The sequence below is a fragment of the Halyomorpha halys genome, unplaced genomic scaffold (genome assembly GCF_000696795.3).
Source record: "Halyomorpha halys isolate HHAL.00 unplaced genomic scaffold, Hhal_1.1 Scaffold65.1, whole genome shotgun sequence".
Classification (NCBI taxonomy): domain Eukaryota; kingdom Metazoa; phylum Arthropoda; class Insecta; order Hemiptera; family Pentatomidae; genus Halyomorpha; species Halyomorpha halys.
Window position 1 is genome coordinate 671421 of NW_027109066.1, and position 15513 is coordinate 686933.

The 15513-nt window shown below is 30.4% G+C and overlaps 2 protein-coding genes across 6 annotated transcripts in view; one reads left to right on the top strand and one right to left on the bottom strand.

Annotated features, from left to right (window-relative positions):
* Nucleotides 1–11810, bottom strand: part of LOC106692662 (lymphoid-specific helicase) — a 30958-nt gene extending 19148 nt beyond the window's left edge. Inside the window, exons 1-9 of one of the 5 annotated variants that reach the window (XM_014438743.3) lie at nt 11710–11767; nt 10673–10707; nt 9680–9804; nt 7110–7240; nt 5183–5258; nt 5019–5099; nt 1852–2040; nt 944–1126; nt 234–454 (exon numbers count right to left, since the gene is read on the bottom strand). In XM_014438743.3, coding sequence (XP_014294229.1) covers nt 234–454; nt 944–1126; nt 1852–2040; nt 5019–5099; nt 5183–5258; nt 7110–7240; nt 9680–9804; nt 10673–10688 — 1022 coding nt within the window. In that variant the 5' untranslated portion in view covers nt 10689–10707; nt 11710–11767. The other 4 variants (XM_014438742.3, XM_067047283.1, XM_067047284.1 and 1 more) reach the window with 4 other exon arrangements.
* A 2177-nt stretch (nt 11811–13987) lies between these two features.
* Nucleotides 13988–15513, top strand: part of Fnta (farnesyl transferase alpha) — a gene marked incomplete at its 3' end in the record, with an annotated part of 8941 nt that continues 7415 nt past the window's right edge. The window contains 2 exon segments of the mRNA XM_067047285.1: nt 13988–14220; nt 14308–14431. Coding sequence (XP_066903386.1) covers nt 14082–14220; nt 14308–14431 — 263 coding nt within the window.

Sequence of the window (15513 nt, forward strand, 5' to 3'; positions counted from 1 at the left end):
TATATATTCTTATATAGCTCTTCTATATATTCTCTACTTAGAGTATTATGGACGAAATTATATAAATTGTATGTGAATCAAGTAAATGATAATAAAAATCGTGATACAAGAAAAGCTACAGATACAAAGAGTGCACTAACAGTAACAAACTATATTACACTATCAAATAGACATTAACACACTTCGATTTCTGTTAAAATTAAAGAAATAATCTAAAAGATTGATAAAATTACCTGGCTAGTTGGGACTTGTAATTTTTAAGACGATGTCCCTCATCGACGATTATATACTTCCAACGAATATCTTTCATATGGTAACGGTCTCTAGCAGGAATTTCATAAGAAGTTAATACTACGGGATATGCCTTTTTTCCATTGATATAAGACTTTTTTTTTATATCTCTCCGTAAAACAGCTCTACTACTTTCTGTCCCATGATAGAGAATCACAGGAATCTAAAGGAAAGATAAATAAAGTTATATTACAAAAATGAAATCAGATAGCTATGTGAAAAAAATAATTGTTAAAACAATCTAGAGACAAAACATTATGAATTAAATAATTTTAAATATTCAGTAAACATCAAAGAAAAACCTAGGGAATGAAAGAATGTAAAATTGTAAGACAAAACATTTTCCAGAGGAATCATCAAAATCGAATTTTATATATATTCACATATAAATTTATGTAATTTTCACATACTTCTTACATTTTATAGTCCTACTATAATTTACTTTATATTTCATGGCGTCTAATACTCTAACACTTTTTACTATATTTATAGATTTTGGTATCTTGTTTTTTTTAGCCCTTATGAACTGTACTCAGATCATCTTCCTTCATATCAATGAATTATGATACATCACGTGACCCAATTTTTTTTTTTTATTATCATTACATAACAAGTAATCAATATAATTAAAAAATTAACACAAAATATATACCTGAGGAGCAAAATTGGCAAATTCCAACGACCAATTGGGCAACGTTGAAAGAGGGCCAACAATTAAGAATGGCCCTTGAACATTTTTCTCGTAAAGATGGCAGATAAGGGCAATAATCTGAACTGTTTTACCAAGGCCCATCTCGTCAGCCAGGATTCCGTTCAAGCCAGTCTCGAACAAGAGCTGTAACATGACAACAAAATAAATAAATAATGTTTGATTGTTGATTGAATGTGTGTAGTTGATAAAATGAAGATGGAGTCAAAAGGAATAGTTATAAAACTATTTAACGGTTCAGCCCACTTTGCAGGGCTCCATCAGGGCTTACCGAATCGAATATAATCAATATATACAAGGAGAAGATGGTTGGGGGGTGCATTGAAAATATAACACAAATAAGTTGAAGTAACTTTTTTAATTGTGCCAATGTTTCCTTCTTCTTGTATAAGTCATCCAGACCTTCTTCTCGTATAAGCCATCCATGGTCAACTATCTCTCATGATTATAATCAATATAAATCATGATTATAATCCTCCATTTTATATATCTTCCATTCAGTAAGCCCTGCAAAGTGGGATGAAACGTTGGCTCACAATATATAGTTTTATTACTATTTGAGTTCTTTTAACCACACTCGGACAATTTTCTTCTTGGAATAAATAATGCTATAAATTATTAAAAATTCATAACAATACTTCACAATATTATTTTATAGTAATATATCATAGCTTCATAGTGATGCAATAGCTTTATAGTAATATAATATTTAAAATAAACTAGTTAATTTCAATATTTTCTGATTTTCTTCCTATAGAAATAATTAATAAAGACAAAAAACCTATTAATTATAAAATTATATACACAGAGAATTACATAAGTATAAAATCTTGAAATAAATAAAAACTAACCCTTAACCATTCAAGACCTGCCCTTTGATAGTCCCTAAGGGCAGCACCCTCTAAGAGGATCGGCTGATCGGCGGGAACTTCAAGGCCGAGAGAGGTTATTCTAGTTTCATTTGTATCTTCACTTTTAATTTTTACAGCAGCTTCTTCATTTTTCAAATCTGTTTTAGATTCTAAATTCGTACTTGTATTCTGAAAAATATATATATTGCAGAGATATTTTTCTAAACATACAAATAATGTAAATGTCTAAAGATAGATAACATATATCTATAATAATATAAGATGAAGAAGTCACTTAAATATAAATAGAAAATCAAAAGAGAGAATATTGAAATACTGTGCAACTTGATATTCTAGCTTTGAAATACTAAGTTGGTACAATTATTACTATATTTAGTAATTATATATTTTAAACATAAGCCTAACCAAATATACCTATAAAGGATTTGATTTTTTATTATTGTATTAATTATATACAATCAGGAATAATTCAATTAAAATGAATAATTATATGTATTAAAACTCATATGTGTTTAGTTAATAGTAAATAAATAATATTTTTATATCTATTTAATAATCATTTAAAGAATTATAAATTTAAATATCTACTTTTTTTTGGTATTATATTAGTTTTTCAACTCTTGATTCTTAGATAAAGTAGTATAATGGAGTGGGAGGAGTACACTTTCAGGGTGTGACGTGAGAAAGTGAGGTCAATTCCTTTTGTCCGGTACATCATATTTGACAGATCAGAGTTGCTGCCGCAACCCGTACGTCAGAAATGGCTTGGCAGGGCATTAATAAAAAAGTTGAATTATTTATTGAAAGTGTGCTCACATTTTTTTTAATTACTATTAATTTTCAGTCACTTTTTTTGTTTCTATCATGTTCTAAAAAATTTCACTTTTTTTTAATGACCAACTTTCTCAATTATAGAAGAAACAATAATTTATTTCTATCAAACTTTATATTTTGACGTTTTCCTTAAAATAAATTAATTTTTTATTAACAGTTCCGAGAAAATTAATTGTAAAATTGATCAAGTTAATTCAATTTTATTTTCATTCCTTACTTTTTAGCAAACAGTAAATATATTTGGTGATCCTAAATATTCATATTGAAATGAGTCTGAACAGAAAAGAATCTCTCTCTCCACAATGGCTAAATGAATTTTCGTTATAGATATACCAAATTATTAGAAACGTTTACTACAACTTCTATTCTCTTCAAATTTATGATTAAATAACCATTTTGAATGGTTTTATAGATAATTAAATTAATGTGTGAAATCCCTATCAACATCAATGTAAATTTGCCTATAAGGGGAGCGGCCGTATCCCCACCACTTAGCATCATTTTTGCTTCGATGGAGAGCGAGGTTATGGCACAGCCTGTCTTGATTTGATCAAGGTTACAGCTTAAAGAAATACAATGCCGACACGATTAAATTACTATGAGACTTTGTATACTTGTAACTATAAATAATTAAAACATTTAAATGTTTGTTTATAAGATAGGACAAGGGAGTGTTCTGTCAATTAGTTGAAATTTAATAACAATGTTTACATGAACTTAAAAAAAAAGTGATTAATATACAATTTGCAAACTGCCATGTTCAATTAAGAACACATATGATGACTAGTGGGTTTGAAGAATTGAATAAACACCCTTTCTTTCCAAAGAAGAAAGAACCTCAGTTACATCCATAACCAATAAAATTTATATTAGCAGAGTTTGTACCAAGTTGATTCAGTATATGTTTGGTTCAGTGAATTTAAGTGAACTGTTCGGTTGGAGGATAGCCGTTACAATCAGCGAAGACAACGCAACAATGGAGAAGGATATACCTTGTACATCAAGTATTGTGATCCTTTTTTTTCAAATGATATTACATATGTATAATATGATATTACAACTAAGTAACCCTCATTTTTTATATAAACTAAATTGATTCCTATTTGGAACTTGTGTTTTAAAATTAACTTACCAAAAATAATTTTTAATTAAATATTTTTTAAAGAGTTATGATTATATCAAATATATAATCTAAAGGAAGAATACAACCCTTTTTCACTCCTTAAATTCTTTAAAATAATGGATGTTTTTAATATATAGCGATTCATCATCATGCATAACATGTTTTTCCTACCCACAACATAACCCGTCTTTTCATCCAGGATAAATTATTTTTTCTAGTTCAGACTCAACCTTATTAGGACAAACATTGAAGACAATAATATTTAAAAATAATTGTTAATAAATGACATTTGAATATAACATAAAGAAATTTTTTTATGCAGGACGAAATGACAAGGTAAGTAGTGGAAAAGAAACACATGTAACATAGTATGATGAAAAAGTTGAACATGATCTGGTATTGCTCTAAACTTTCACTTTAATAAAAAATCTCAGAAGTAAAAAAGGTTTGAATTTTTCCTTAAGATAATATAATTTATATAAAAGTAAAGTATTTCAATCTAGGGGGGTACCCGATGCCTGCCTAACAGTGGACCAACCCCCACCCCCATTTTTAACAAAATTGTTACGGACCAATAAGCACTGAAGGTTAGAAATCAATGTAGATATACACACATGGATATATATTTATATTATTGTAAAGAGTGGGCATGACATTGTAACTCCGGTTAAAGTCCAAATGATTGAATGCAGATAACCTTTTTTGTTTCATTTTTTTCCAAAATGCATTCTTTATCCATTGACTTAAATTTTTACAAACAATTTTTATGATTTCATCTTATATGTAAAATATAATATTACACAGTGATCACTAAAAATGTTTTAATATAATAGACAGATATATTATTACTATATATAGGGAGATGGTCAGGGTTGCGGTCAATAGTGAAACAAAACTATTTTTGTTTCACTATTGACCGCAACCCTGACCATCTTCCTATATATATATATCAATTTTTACGGTCAACTATACATACATATATACTATTACTATATCTTTTGTATTTCATATACTGCGTTTTTGTCAAAGCTTACATATTATCAATCAACATTATCTTTTGTAGAAAGCTAAATAAAAATAAAATTTAACTTAATAAATATTAAAAACATTAAAAAAATACAAATAAATTAATTAATTCATTATTAGTGAGAGTTCACAGTTAAAATTTAAATTAAAAAAAAAAAGTTACCTCTGAAATTGAACTTATAGGTTTAACTTTTTCATAGCTGTCATCATTACGTTTAAATTTCTTACAAACGTCAATCATTTCCTATGATAAAAAATAAATAAATATAAATTAAAATGGTGAAAAACTAAATTGAAAAAAAAAATTAAAATAATATAAGTAATTACATTAGAATAATTTTCAGCAAGTTCATCATGTTTTCTCTTCCCTTTACCTTTCCCTTTCCCTTTTCCTTTTTTCTTACTAAAACAAAACATTTTAAATAAATAAATAGATAGTAATTTTAAATATAAAAATATTTTTAATAACCAGACTTTTCAAAAATATACAACAAATTGTAGCATATTTTAAGTCAAGTGTGACCGCCCAAGGAGAGGACATCACAATGTGGAGGTTTATCTGGACATTATATTACATCTGGACAAACGACTAACCTGGAATCCTCACACAAGACTGAAAAGATAGGAAACTGCACGTCGATTTCGACTATCACAGCACTTACTAGACAAACGGTCCAAACTTCCAATATATCACAAAAGACTGATTTACATGACAATTATAAGGCTTATTTGGACATACGGTGTTGAGCTTTGGGGCTCCACTAAACCTTCGAATTCCTCTCGTATCCAATCCTTACAATCCAAAATCCTTTGTAAAATCCTAAATGCTCCCTACTTTGTCACAAATAAAATCATCCACAAAGACCTAAATGTTCCATTTGTAACCGATCTAGCCCGAACCAGATATCAATCCTTCCATTAAAAATAAAAACAAACTTTAGATTGTCTTTTTGGGATGAAAGTGATAATTTAGGATTGCCATGTTTGACATAGGCAACAAAATAACTATCCTGAAAACATAAATTCTAAACTAAATGAAAGTATGCTACTGATTGGTGCAGGCAAAAAAGGCGAGCAGGAAGTTTTTGTCACTTTTTTTTTGTTTACCCCCCCCATTACTGGCCCATAAATAAGGGAATTACTCGTAATGAAAAAGCTGACCAGCTCGCTAGAAGCGGGGCCAAGCACCCTTCTATGGGGCCAGAATCATTCCTAGGCATCTTGAAAAGGCATCAGCGTGAAGAGGTCCTTGATTGGACATGGAAGATAAAAGACAAGGAGTGGAGGGAATGTACAGGGCTGAGACAGGCCAAGATAATCAAACCCTTCGCATCAACAACTAACAGGCTACTAGGCCTAAATAGAAATGGACTTCCATTATTAATAGGAGTTCTTACAGCTCATTGCAGACTTAAGAAGACATCTTAAGATTTGTGGAGTAGTTCATGATTGAACTTGTCATTTATGTGGAGAAACTACCCTGCATTATACAGTAGACTGCGACCGGTACACGCTACATGGATATAGGCTTCTAGGCTCTAATAGAATCCTTGATATTTATAAGTCTTCCTGTGTGGCTTCCTCTATAGATTGCATGACCCTTTTAAATTTCATTAGAAAATCAAAAAAGGTTTGACATAGAGGAATAATAGTCATTATAAGAATTATTACATTGGACTGTCTTGGCGTTGACTAGGGACCAATAGGCCCATTTGCTGAATACATTCCCCCCATTATAACAAGTACCAGTACCAGTACCCATTCCGGGTCATTTCTAACATACACAGGGGGTTATCCTATAGGTTACCACCCTAATATAACTATAGTAGAAATGTTCAGTTTTCATTTTATGATGTTGCAACAAAATAAAAGTACAAGCCAGAATCAAAACTTCAATCCTTACAGTATTCTGTAGAGGTTGCTAAGGTGATGTCTCCTCAAACTCCACTACAACAGCCGTTTTTTAACATCAAGAAATTTTGCACTACCAGAAGATGTATGTGAGTAGTTTTTCTCCCACAAGAGTCTGATTGGCATTGTTCTATTAATTGGATTTTAACATTATTCAGTCCAGAACATTAAATTAACGAGGAAAAAACTCAATAGGAACAGAGAACTGTTCTTCTTTGCCACAGACAATAAACAATTTAAATAATACATATCCTAAGAAAATAATGTAAGTGTTATAGGTTTTGCCATAAACACAGCACTTTCTTTTCAAAAAGCAATTCGAACCTGTAGTAATAATAATTACCTTTCATTACTTTCGGCTAAAAGTGTAGCAACCTTTTCATGCATGAAGTTTGCATAAAATTGACTTTTATCGAGTAAATGTATCAGCCGTTTATATCGTAATTGTTTCATTTCTTCAGCATGTTTTTCTCTCTGAAAAATAAAGTAAAATTAACACTCTAAACCGTACAGCAGTTAAGACTCTAATTTGACATTGATAAAATTGAAATGAATGAAAATATGCTCCAATCTTCCACCATGAATGAGGGATTACAGATCAACACGGTTGTTTCTATTACAGCCCCAAATTTGTATTACTTCATTGATAACAATGTAGAGTTATTAGTCAAAATTGATTAGTCTGCCAACTATAGTTAGAGGGAATAAAAAAATATGTCAGTTTTTTAAAAGGAAATATGAAATAATGAAAAATCAGTAATTGGTGAATTTACTATGGGAGAAATCATTAGACATACAAATGTCTATAACACTCAAATTAAAGCTAGTTGAATGTACTGTTAAGTAATTTTGACGATTACCTCCAAAGGATTAGTAGTTTATGAGAAAATAATCATTTAATTATGAAAAATATATTTTAGGAACCCATTAGACATACTGCTAACACTCAAATTAAAATTTATCTTTAAAATTTATAAAGTTTATCTTTGTAGGATTAGTAGTTTTTATATATGACAAAATAAATTTACCTACTGTTGATTTCTAGTTGTTCAGACAAAATTTTTGTTTTATTAAAAACTATATCTTAGAAACCATTAGACATATAAATGTCTGTCTGCCAACACTCAAATTTAAGCTAGTTTAATATATTATAAAGTAGTTTATGACATTTATCTTTGTAGGTGAAGTAAAATAATTGAATTCGTAAAATTTAGATAAGTAGTTGTTAAGACAAAATTTCATATGAAAAATTACTTTATATCACATTAAACTAGCATTAATTTAAGTGCTAATAAAGATCTTTACCTTACACCTAATGATACCTGAGAAATAGACTAGAAAAAAATATGTTGGGAACTTAATAGAGCGGACTGTGGTTCGAACCAAAATCAAATCACAATAAAATTCTGTCAGAAGCTGAAGAGAATCCATGAAATCAGGGGGAAAGTCAAAAGAAGAAGGTGATCTGAAAAATCCTAAAGTAAAATATGAATTCCAAATTGAGCTGAAAAATAAATTTGAATCCTTGGAATTGGAGGGCCTCATGATTAATGAACACGAGGAGGCTTAGAAACAGGGATAAAAGAATCAGCCAACGAAGTAATAGGTATTTAGGAGAAACAAAAAGTCAAGAAGTGGTTCACAGAAGAATGCAAAAAGGTAGTGCAGGAGAGAAGGAAAATAAAAAAGAATACTGAAATCTCAAAAATCTGAAACTATGGGAGCAAAATGACATGATAAATTTTTCAATACACCTAACTATGCTATGTAGTCTCACGATTTTTCAATAACTTTACATAGTTTTCATTAAAATAATTAAAAATTGGGGAGTAATGACTGACTTTTTTTTTTTTTTATTCTTAGGCTCTTTGACTAAATGTAGTACTTAGTTCATATAGTGACAGTGAATTTCTTAGACAATCAATTAAGCTTTCAGTTAAAAAATTGGGCATTGTTATTTAAATTGGCAATAATTGCCAGTCTACTTTTCTGGTTTCATTGAGTTCACCAATTAAATACATTACTGTTGCAGTCAACATATGTTTTAATATTTGATTACGTGACAGACAGCATCTATTTGTTTAAATAATGTACTCTAGTTATTATTTGTACTGAAGAGGTATAAACAATATCTTAGGTCACAGATGTATATTTTGTTGGCTAAGGCATATCTTTCACACGATGCAGTGTTAGTAGTAGGCAGTCTGGCCAACACTATTGTTGTGAAATCACTTAGTCAATGCAGGCTGATGAACATTATTCCATCTTTCCTCCAATAGAACATCAGGAAGAATTTTTCCACAGCAGAGGCCCCCCATCTTGCAGTCGCCCAAGGTGGTATAAAGACAATTCTTTTATTTCATCGCTAATGAAAAGATTTCTCCCGTGAGCTCAGTTTACTCGATTTTCTATTTCCATTTTTAAGAAGAATTTATTATTTTGATTGAAGTAGAACCCAATTCTTTTTGTTTATTTAACTTTATTATTAAGTTTGGATAAGTTCTTTTTTTTGTAGTTTGTATATAATTTTTTCAAAGGTTTTCATTTAATTATGTGAAATTAGGCAAAATACGATGATAACGAAATTTGACATTACGTTTTTGTTTCTTTTATCATCATTAAAGTTTGAACAAGCAAATGTTCCTTTGGAACCTCTACCTACCATAACAATTACAATTAATCCTTGTTGTCATACAACCAATCTGAAAGAAACTTTACAAACAAACAAAGAATTGATCAATGCCAAAATATGGAACAATATAATAAATTCAATGCCTAAATATTGCTAAATGTGCACTTTACACTCCCATCCAGCATTCTTACTTTACAAATTAAGTTAGGAAAAGACAAATGAAATCATAGAAATCATAACTGAAAAAAATTAAACACATAAAAGTAACTTATTAATCATACCTCATATAATCTTCGTAATTTCTGAGCCTCTTTCTCGTTCTCTTTATTAATTTTTTGCTCCTCTTCCAGCATTTCAGGAGTGATAATTGAATTATCAACAGAATTCTCATCTATCCCTGAATCAGCTAAACAAAAACAAAATACTTTATTTACAACTAAAACTTTAATACACAATGTATATCTTAACATTCAACTTAATCAAGAAATGACAGTACCACTATAAAAGACAAGCTGCAACATTAAAAACTTAAAAATCCTTTCTCATAGTATTATTATTATTGTTAAACTTAACAATAAACTCTAACACAGCAGTCAATTTCCACTAGCTAAGAAGGGATAAAAATCACTCACTGATCAGGAAAGTTGGACCTAAGCAAACTTGTACCAATCTATATAAGATTTGAGTTCTTGCCACTGAAGCTTGTTTTACACAAAATTATTGAAAGAAGTAGTGAAAGTATAAAAGACAAAACTTCTCTAATTAAAATCATCATAACTTCATTCATTAAAACACACTTTTGGCCATAAATTCCCAAATTGCATTTGTTAATAGAAAATGTTCAACAATCAATGATAAGAATTAACCGGTGGTATCTGTGGATGTAATTTAAAATCTCAAGATATTTTAATGTGAATGGTACATCATGCATCAGTAAATGTCAAAAACTCTTGAATAAGATCAGTAATCTTAGCCTAGAAAAAAGTATTAAACATTTAAGGAACTAAAGTTTATTGTATTCTTTTTTAAAAAGGAATGAAAAACAAAGAAATAAAAACTTTTACAACAAACTCTGAATAGGAAATAGTCTAAATCAGCAAATAGAAGTATTATAAGAAACATATTAGAAAAAATACTTTAAACTTTTATAAAAACCAAATAATATAATACATTTAACGTTATGCATTTAGTATTGACAGATAGACAAACCTATATGATGGGCATGAATTCAATAAGAATAAAATACATTAAAAGAGCTAAAATTTAATACTTACAAGAGAGGGCAATCATTTCGTCTTCTCGAATAGTGCTGTCCATTATTAAAGTAAATCAGGTAACAAATTCTAAACACAATTACTAAGGCTCTAAGCAATTCACTAAACAACTAACACTTCTCAAACACTACTTATTTGAGTCCATATTGAACTTTTGGAGGGACTCTTTTCCCGGTAAGATCAACAGATGGTACCTAACAAAGAGGTAATATTTTCAGGTAATATGATTGGAAGATGTCCCCATCTTCTGGAAATGAATATCTGTGTCACATCTTTTCAACAAATGTAGTTTTGCTTTATCTTCAAGTCTATTCTGAGTAGACATTTGAGGTGTTTTATTGCAAATTATTAGCTAAGCTAATAAATCAGATCGTTTTTGTTATTAAAGGAAATAAAGGAGTCAATTACTATAAGAAGTACAGTATTCAACATATGCCTCTTGAAAAAACTAATCAACATAAAAATAAAGAGTTTGTATATTTATTAGTAATCAGACTTGTAGGCCTCTTTTTCATAAGATTGGGTGGGTTCCATTTGTATTTATTATACTGAAGAATAACTTTCTTTCCACCATTTTTAATAAACATTAGAATGTTATGAACTTTTTTATTTTGAATTTTAGGAGTTATCTTAGTAGCTTTGGACAAAGAACAAAGAGGAAAATAAGAAAATATCGGCTGTTAAATCAACCTGAAATAAAGTTCGGTTATATCAACCTATTCCTCGAATCACCTAATTAGATTGTTCAATGATAAAAAGAATAATACCAATTCTTGGAAAGAATTTGAACTTTTAAAAGTTTCTAATCAACAAGTGTTTCTCGGGGTGAACGGGATAAATGTATCACGCAACCTTTTTCCCCCCCAAAAAAGCCATCTACTGTAAAATGCCTACGAATTTCGAAATACAGTGTGCCCCATATGACAGCCGTATCGTAAACTATCTATTAAATCGAAAATTAGCTTTCAAGGTCCAATTAGTTATTACTCAATTTTCTATATTCAATGAATAAAATGAAAATTAAAAATAGTATTTACAAAATATGAAGGTGTGCGAATACTTGATTGGTCCACTAAGAATTTTCGTTTTTATGTTTTCTAATTTTTTATAACATATGACATATGATGTTTATTAACATTTTAGACGGATGAATTGAGTAAATTATAATATTTTATGTGTTGTTCACAGAAAAATGTTAAAAATGGGCCTAAAAAAAAAATATATATATAGTTGGTAAAACCGTCCCGAAAAATCGCAAAAAAAATTATAAGTGAACTAGAGATACCAATCAATGATTTTGAACAGTTTAATGCAGGAAATATATAGGCTTTTAAAAAACGAAATTCTTAAAGTTTCACGAAAATTATGAAAATTTAGGAAACAACTCAGATACTTTAATATTTGAAGTGAAAAAGAAGGAGTACATAAATTGTGTTTACGAATGTTTCGAAACTGATTTTCTCTTCATTACACAACTAAATAAATAATTTATAATTAAATAAACACATTTGGGATAATAATAAGTTATGTTAACAAGTCTGTCAAGGAAAAGTTTACACTAACAGAGGGCATCATTCTCTTGATCTAGGGGAAAAGGGGGGAATAGTCTTTAGGACTTGTGGGCAGTGCTGCCGATTCGCCCGACCATAAAATACCTGCTCAGTGCCTTAAAAATACCCGTTTTATCGCAAAATACGCGTCATTCTTCCCGCTCTTTTTGAGAGTCGTTATAGCTGTAACTATACGGCTCTTACAGTCTTGATTGTACCGTTGCTCTCGCTCTGACGTGATAGTTAACAGTACAAGTAATTCTAGTGAAGCAAGTGAAACGTTAACTATCACATGTACAAATACGCCTTGACAATATCGTACACTTTCCGTTATAGCGGCAAATATGGTTAACCACTACCAAGGTGTGACTATTTGATAATTATAGTTATGACATCATTCACTGTCACAACAGTAAAACTTGTGTTGACAGTAATGTCGTACTGGTTTTCCGTGATCGCTAATAGTACTTGTAATGTCTGTGGACTAACAGTTGTATTAAATATGTAAATGTTAAATATTAAATGTCTTAGATATGTACGCATCATTGTCTTGACAGTGAACAGTCGCAACATATAAACCATACTAAATGTAATGACGATAGCCGAAAAAACATTGTTCTTATATATTTTTCCTAAGACCTTAAAATTATATCAGCCCCATTTTGTAAAGCCATTTTGTCCGAAATCTCCTATCCCCGACAATTGTGAAAAATACCGGAATCGGTAGCTCTGCTTGTGGATGTTGGAAAGTTGAAGTAACAGTTTAAAAAAAAAAACGCTCGTTGACGAAATAAAGGTATTAAGAGAAGTGACCCGTCTTTGTTGGGTTAAATTGTTAATCTTTCCATTGTGATTTTCTGCTCAATGGGAAGCAACTTGATTTAACACAACTTATAAGACGGTTTACCTCTCAGTGAACTCAATGTTAGGCAAATCGACTCACCTATTTTTCAAGACCACCACAAACATATACATGAGAATAAACAACAGCCTCTTTATTGCCACAAGACATTCTAAAGAAGGAACCAGGGTCTGTTGAGAGCGAAGTTGAATTAGTAGTTGTAAAAATGGGGAGAAGAGAGGTATTACAGAGTGAGGACTGATTTTCCTGATAATCCTCCGTAAATATTGACGTTGAGAGGCACTTAATTAGTGATTTTATTTCTGCTCATACGGAAGGTCTCTGTGATTTAATTTTATAGATAATATCTATTACGATTTGTTATTGATAGAATAATACAATTTGATATACATATATACAAGATAACTGCTTTTGGTCGAAATGTTACGACTTAGTGAGCTTCTAACGTCCTCCAGGAGGCGTTAGCATACTAAGCAGGTTTCAATGGGTGTCGCAAAATCAATAGTTAAATCATGTAATGGTGTGTCTTTACACTAGCTTCTCTATGCCAGCCAATATATCATTCTTACCGGCCCTCCAGCTCTAGTAACACTGATAATATGAATGATCACGCAGTTTCGGAGCCTTCTGAGAGATTATATCTACGGCCTTCCAGATAAAGGAAAACAATTGACATAAATTATTAATTTTAAATTTTTAAAATTATGATTTAAAACATTATTGGGATCCTATTTAGTAGGATCACTATTTCAAATATTGTTTCTTCTCATAACTCTTAGTGGCATAAAGTTACGCTAAAATGTTTCAATAAATATTTACCGGCATAAATTTTTTAAAAACTCCAATGTACTGTCTTTATCTAGTTCGCCAGCATGGCTTATTATCCATTCCGTATCTACCTCCTTGTTATGAAGAAATAAACTCTTTGTTTTCACATTTGAAACCTTTTTCCCCTCCAGGATTTGTATTATTTGATTACTGAAATAGCCAAAATATCATGTCTGAAACTAGCTCTGAAGATCTGGATAATGTGGGGTGGGTATTTTATAGCGAAAGAGATGAATGGAAAGATGTCAAACCAATTCCTCAAGAAGAGGGTACTCACACAATAGTTGCCATCGCCTATTCAGCAAAATGTCAGGTTCTAAAAACTTTTTGAAAAGAAACCAATCAATATTATTCATTGTAATTTTAAATAATTGTTTCTTTTTATTTCATTTCAGTTAAAGATGTATATGATTATCTTCGAGCATGTTTGTATAATAATGAGTTTTCTGAGAGAACACTTGAATTAACTAAGGATGCCTTGATTCTCAATGCTGCTAACTATACTGTTTGGCAATACAGGTGGTGATAGTTTCAATATCTATTTTGTTATAATTTTACCATCATTTGTTAAAGACAAAAAACAACTACCAAGGTTTGGGATATCAGTATTATTGGGTGTCACACCCGTTGTAGCTCATTATACTATCTATAAAATAATTTGACATCCCATTTTAAGGAAATATGTCTGCTAAGTGTACAAAGCTAGCTCTAGTGGCAGGAACTTAAAAAACAAATTTTACCTGAGTTAATATAGGTCTGACCTCCACCAAATAAGATCCATTGGTTTATCCGTTTTATTAGAGCTGGTCTAAATATTAATAGAAGTAGGAATATTTAATTTTCTGCCTCTGAAGCTTCTTAAGTACCATGTCCTGCTTTATTTGATATAATGACATCTTGACTATCGTTACCAAAATTTAATTGTTTCTTTTCCCTTAACTTTTAATTGGTGACATGGGATCCACTAGATTCCCGCCTCTACTGGAGTAATCACCTGTTGAAATGACTAGACATGATTCACATTTTTTTTCAATCATTAATTGTCCATGATTAAGCCTATGTAGTGCTGGTGGGGTCCAAGAGAGCTCATCTTATCCTCAGCGCCCAAATTTTGTTTTCAATGATGATAAATGTCGGGTAAACTAGTTATTTTCTGTACCTATCTATCACTCTGGGATTTTGCAATTTGAAATTGTGTTAACTCCAAATTTTGTGTTTTCATCATTGCCACTATTACTTCTCTTCAACTCCCCAAAAAAGAGTTGTCATTTTGTAATTCCAGTCGTAAATACATTGATCCATTGAGAATTGCTCGTTGAAAATATTACAATATTCTTCTTATTTAGGTGATAAGGAACAAAAAATGCATTGTGGTGCTATTTTATTTTATTTGAAGATATTGATTGAGCGTGTGTAAAGATGAAAGGAATATGGCCCGGGTGCGGTCAAAAAAACTCAAATAGTAGAATATACTATTTTATTGAGCCAACGTTTCGCCCCACGTTGCAGGGCTTCCTCAGGGCTAAAAAAGATACAAACACATAGTTACAAAAGGAAAACAAAAACATAAGTGTAAACTAACAGGGGTATAAAATGTAAAA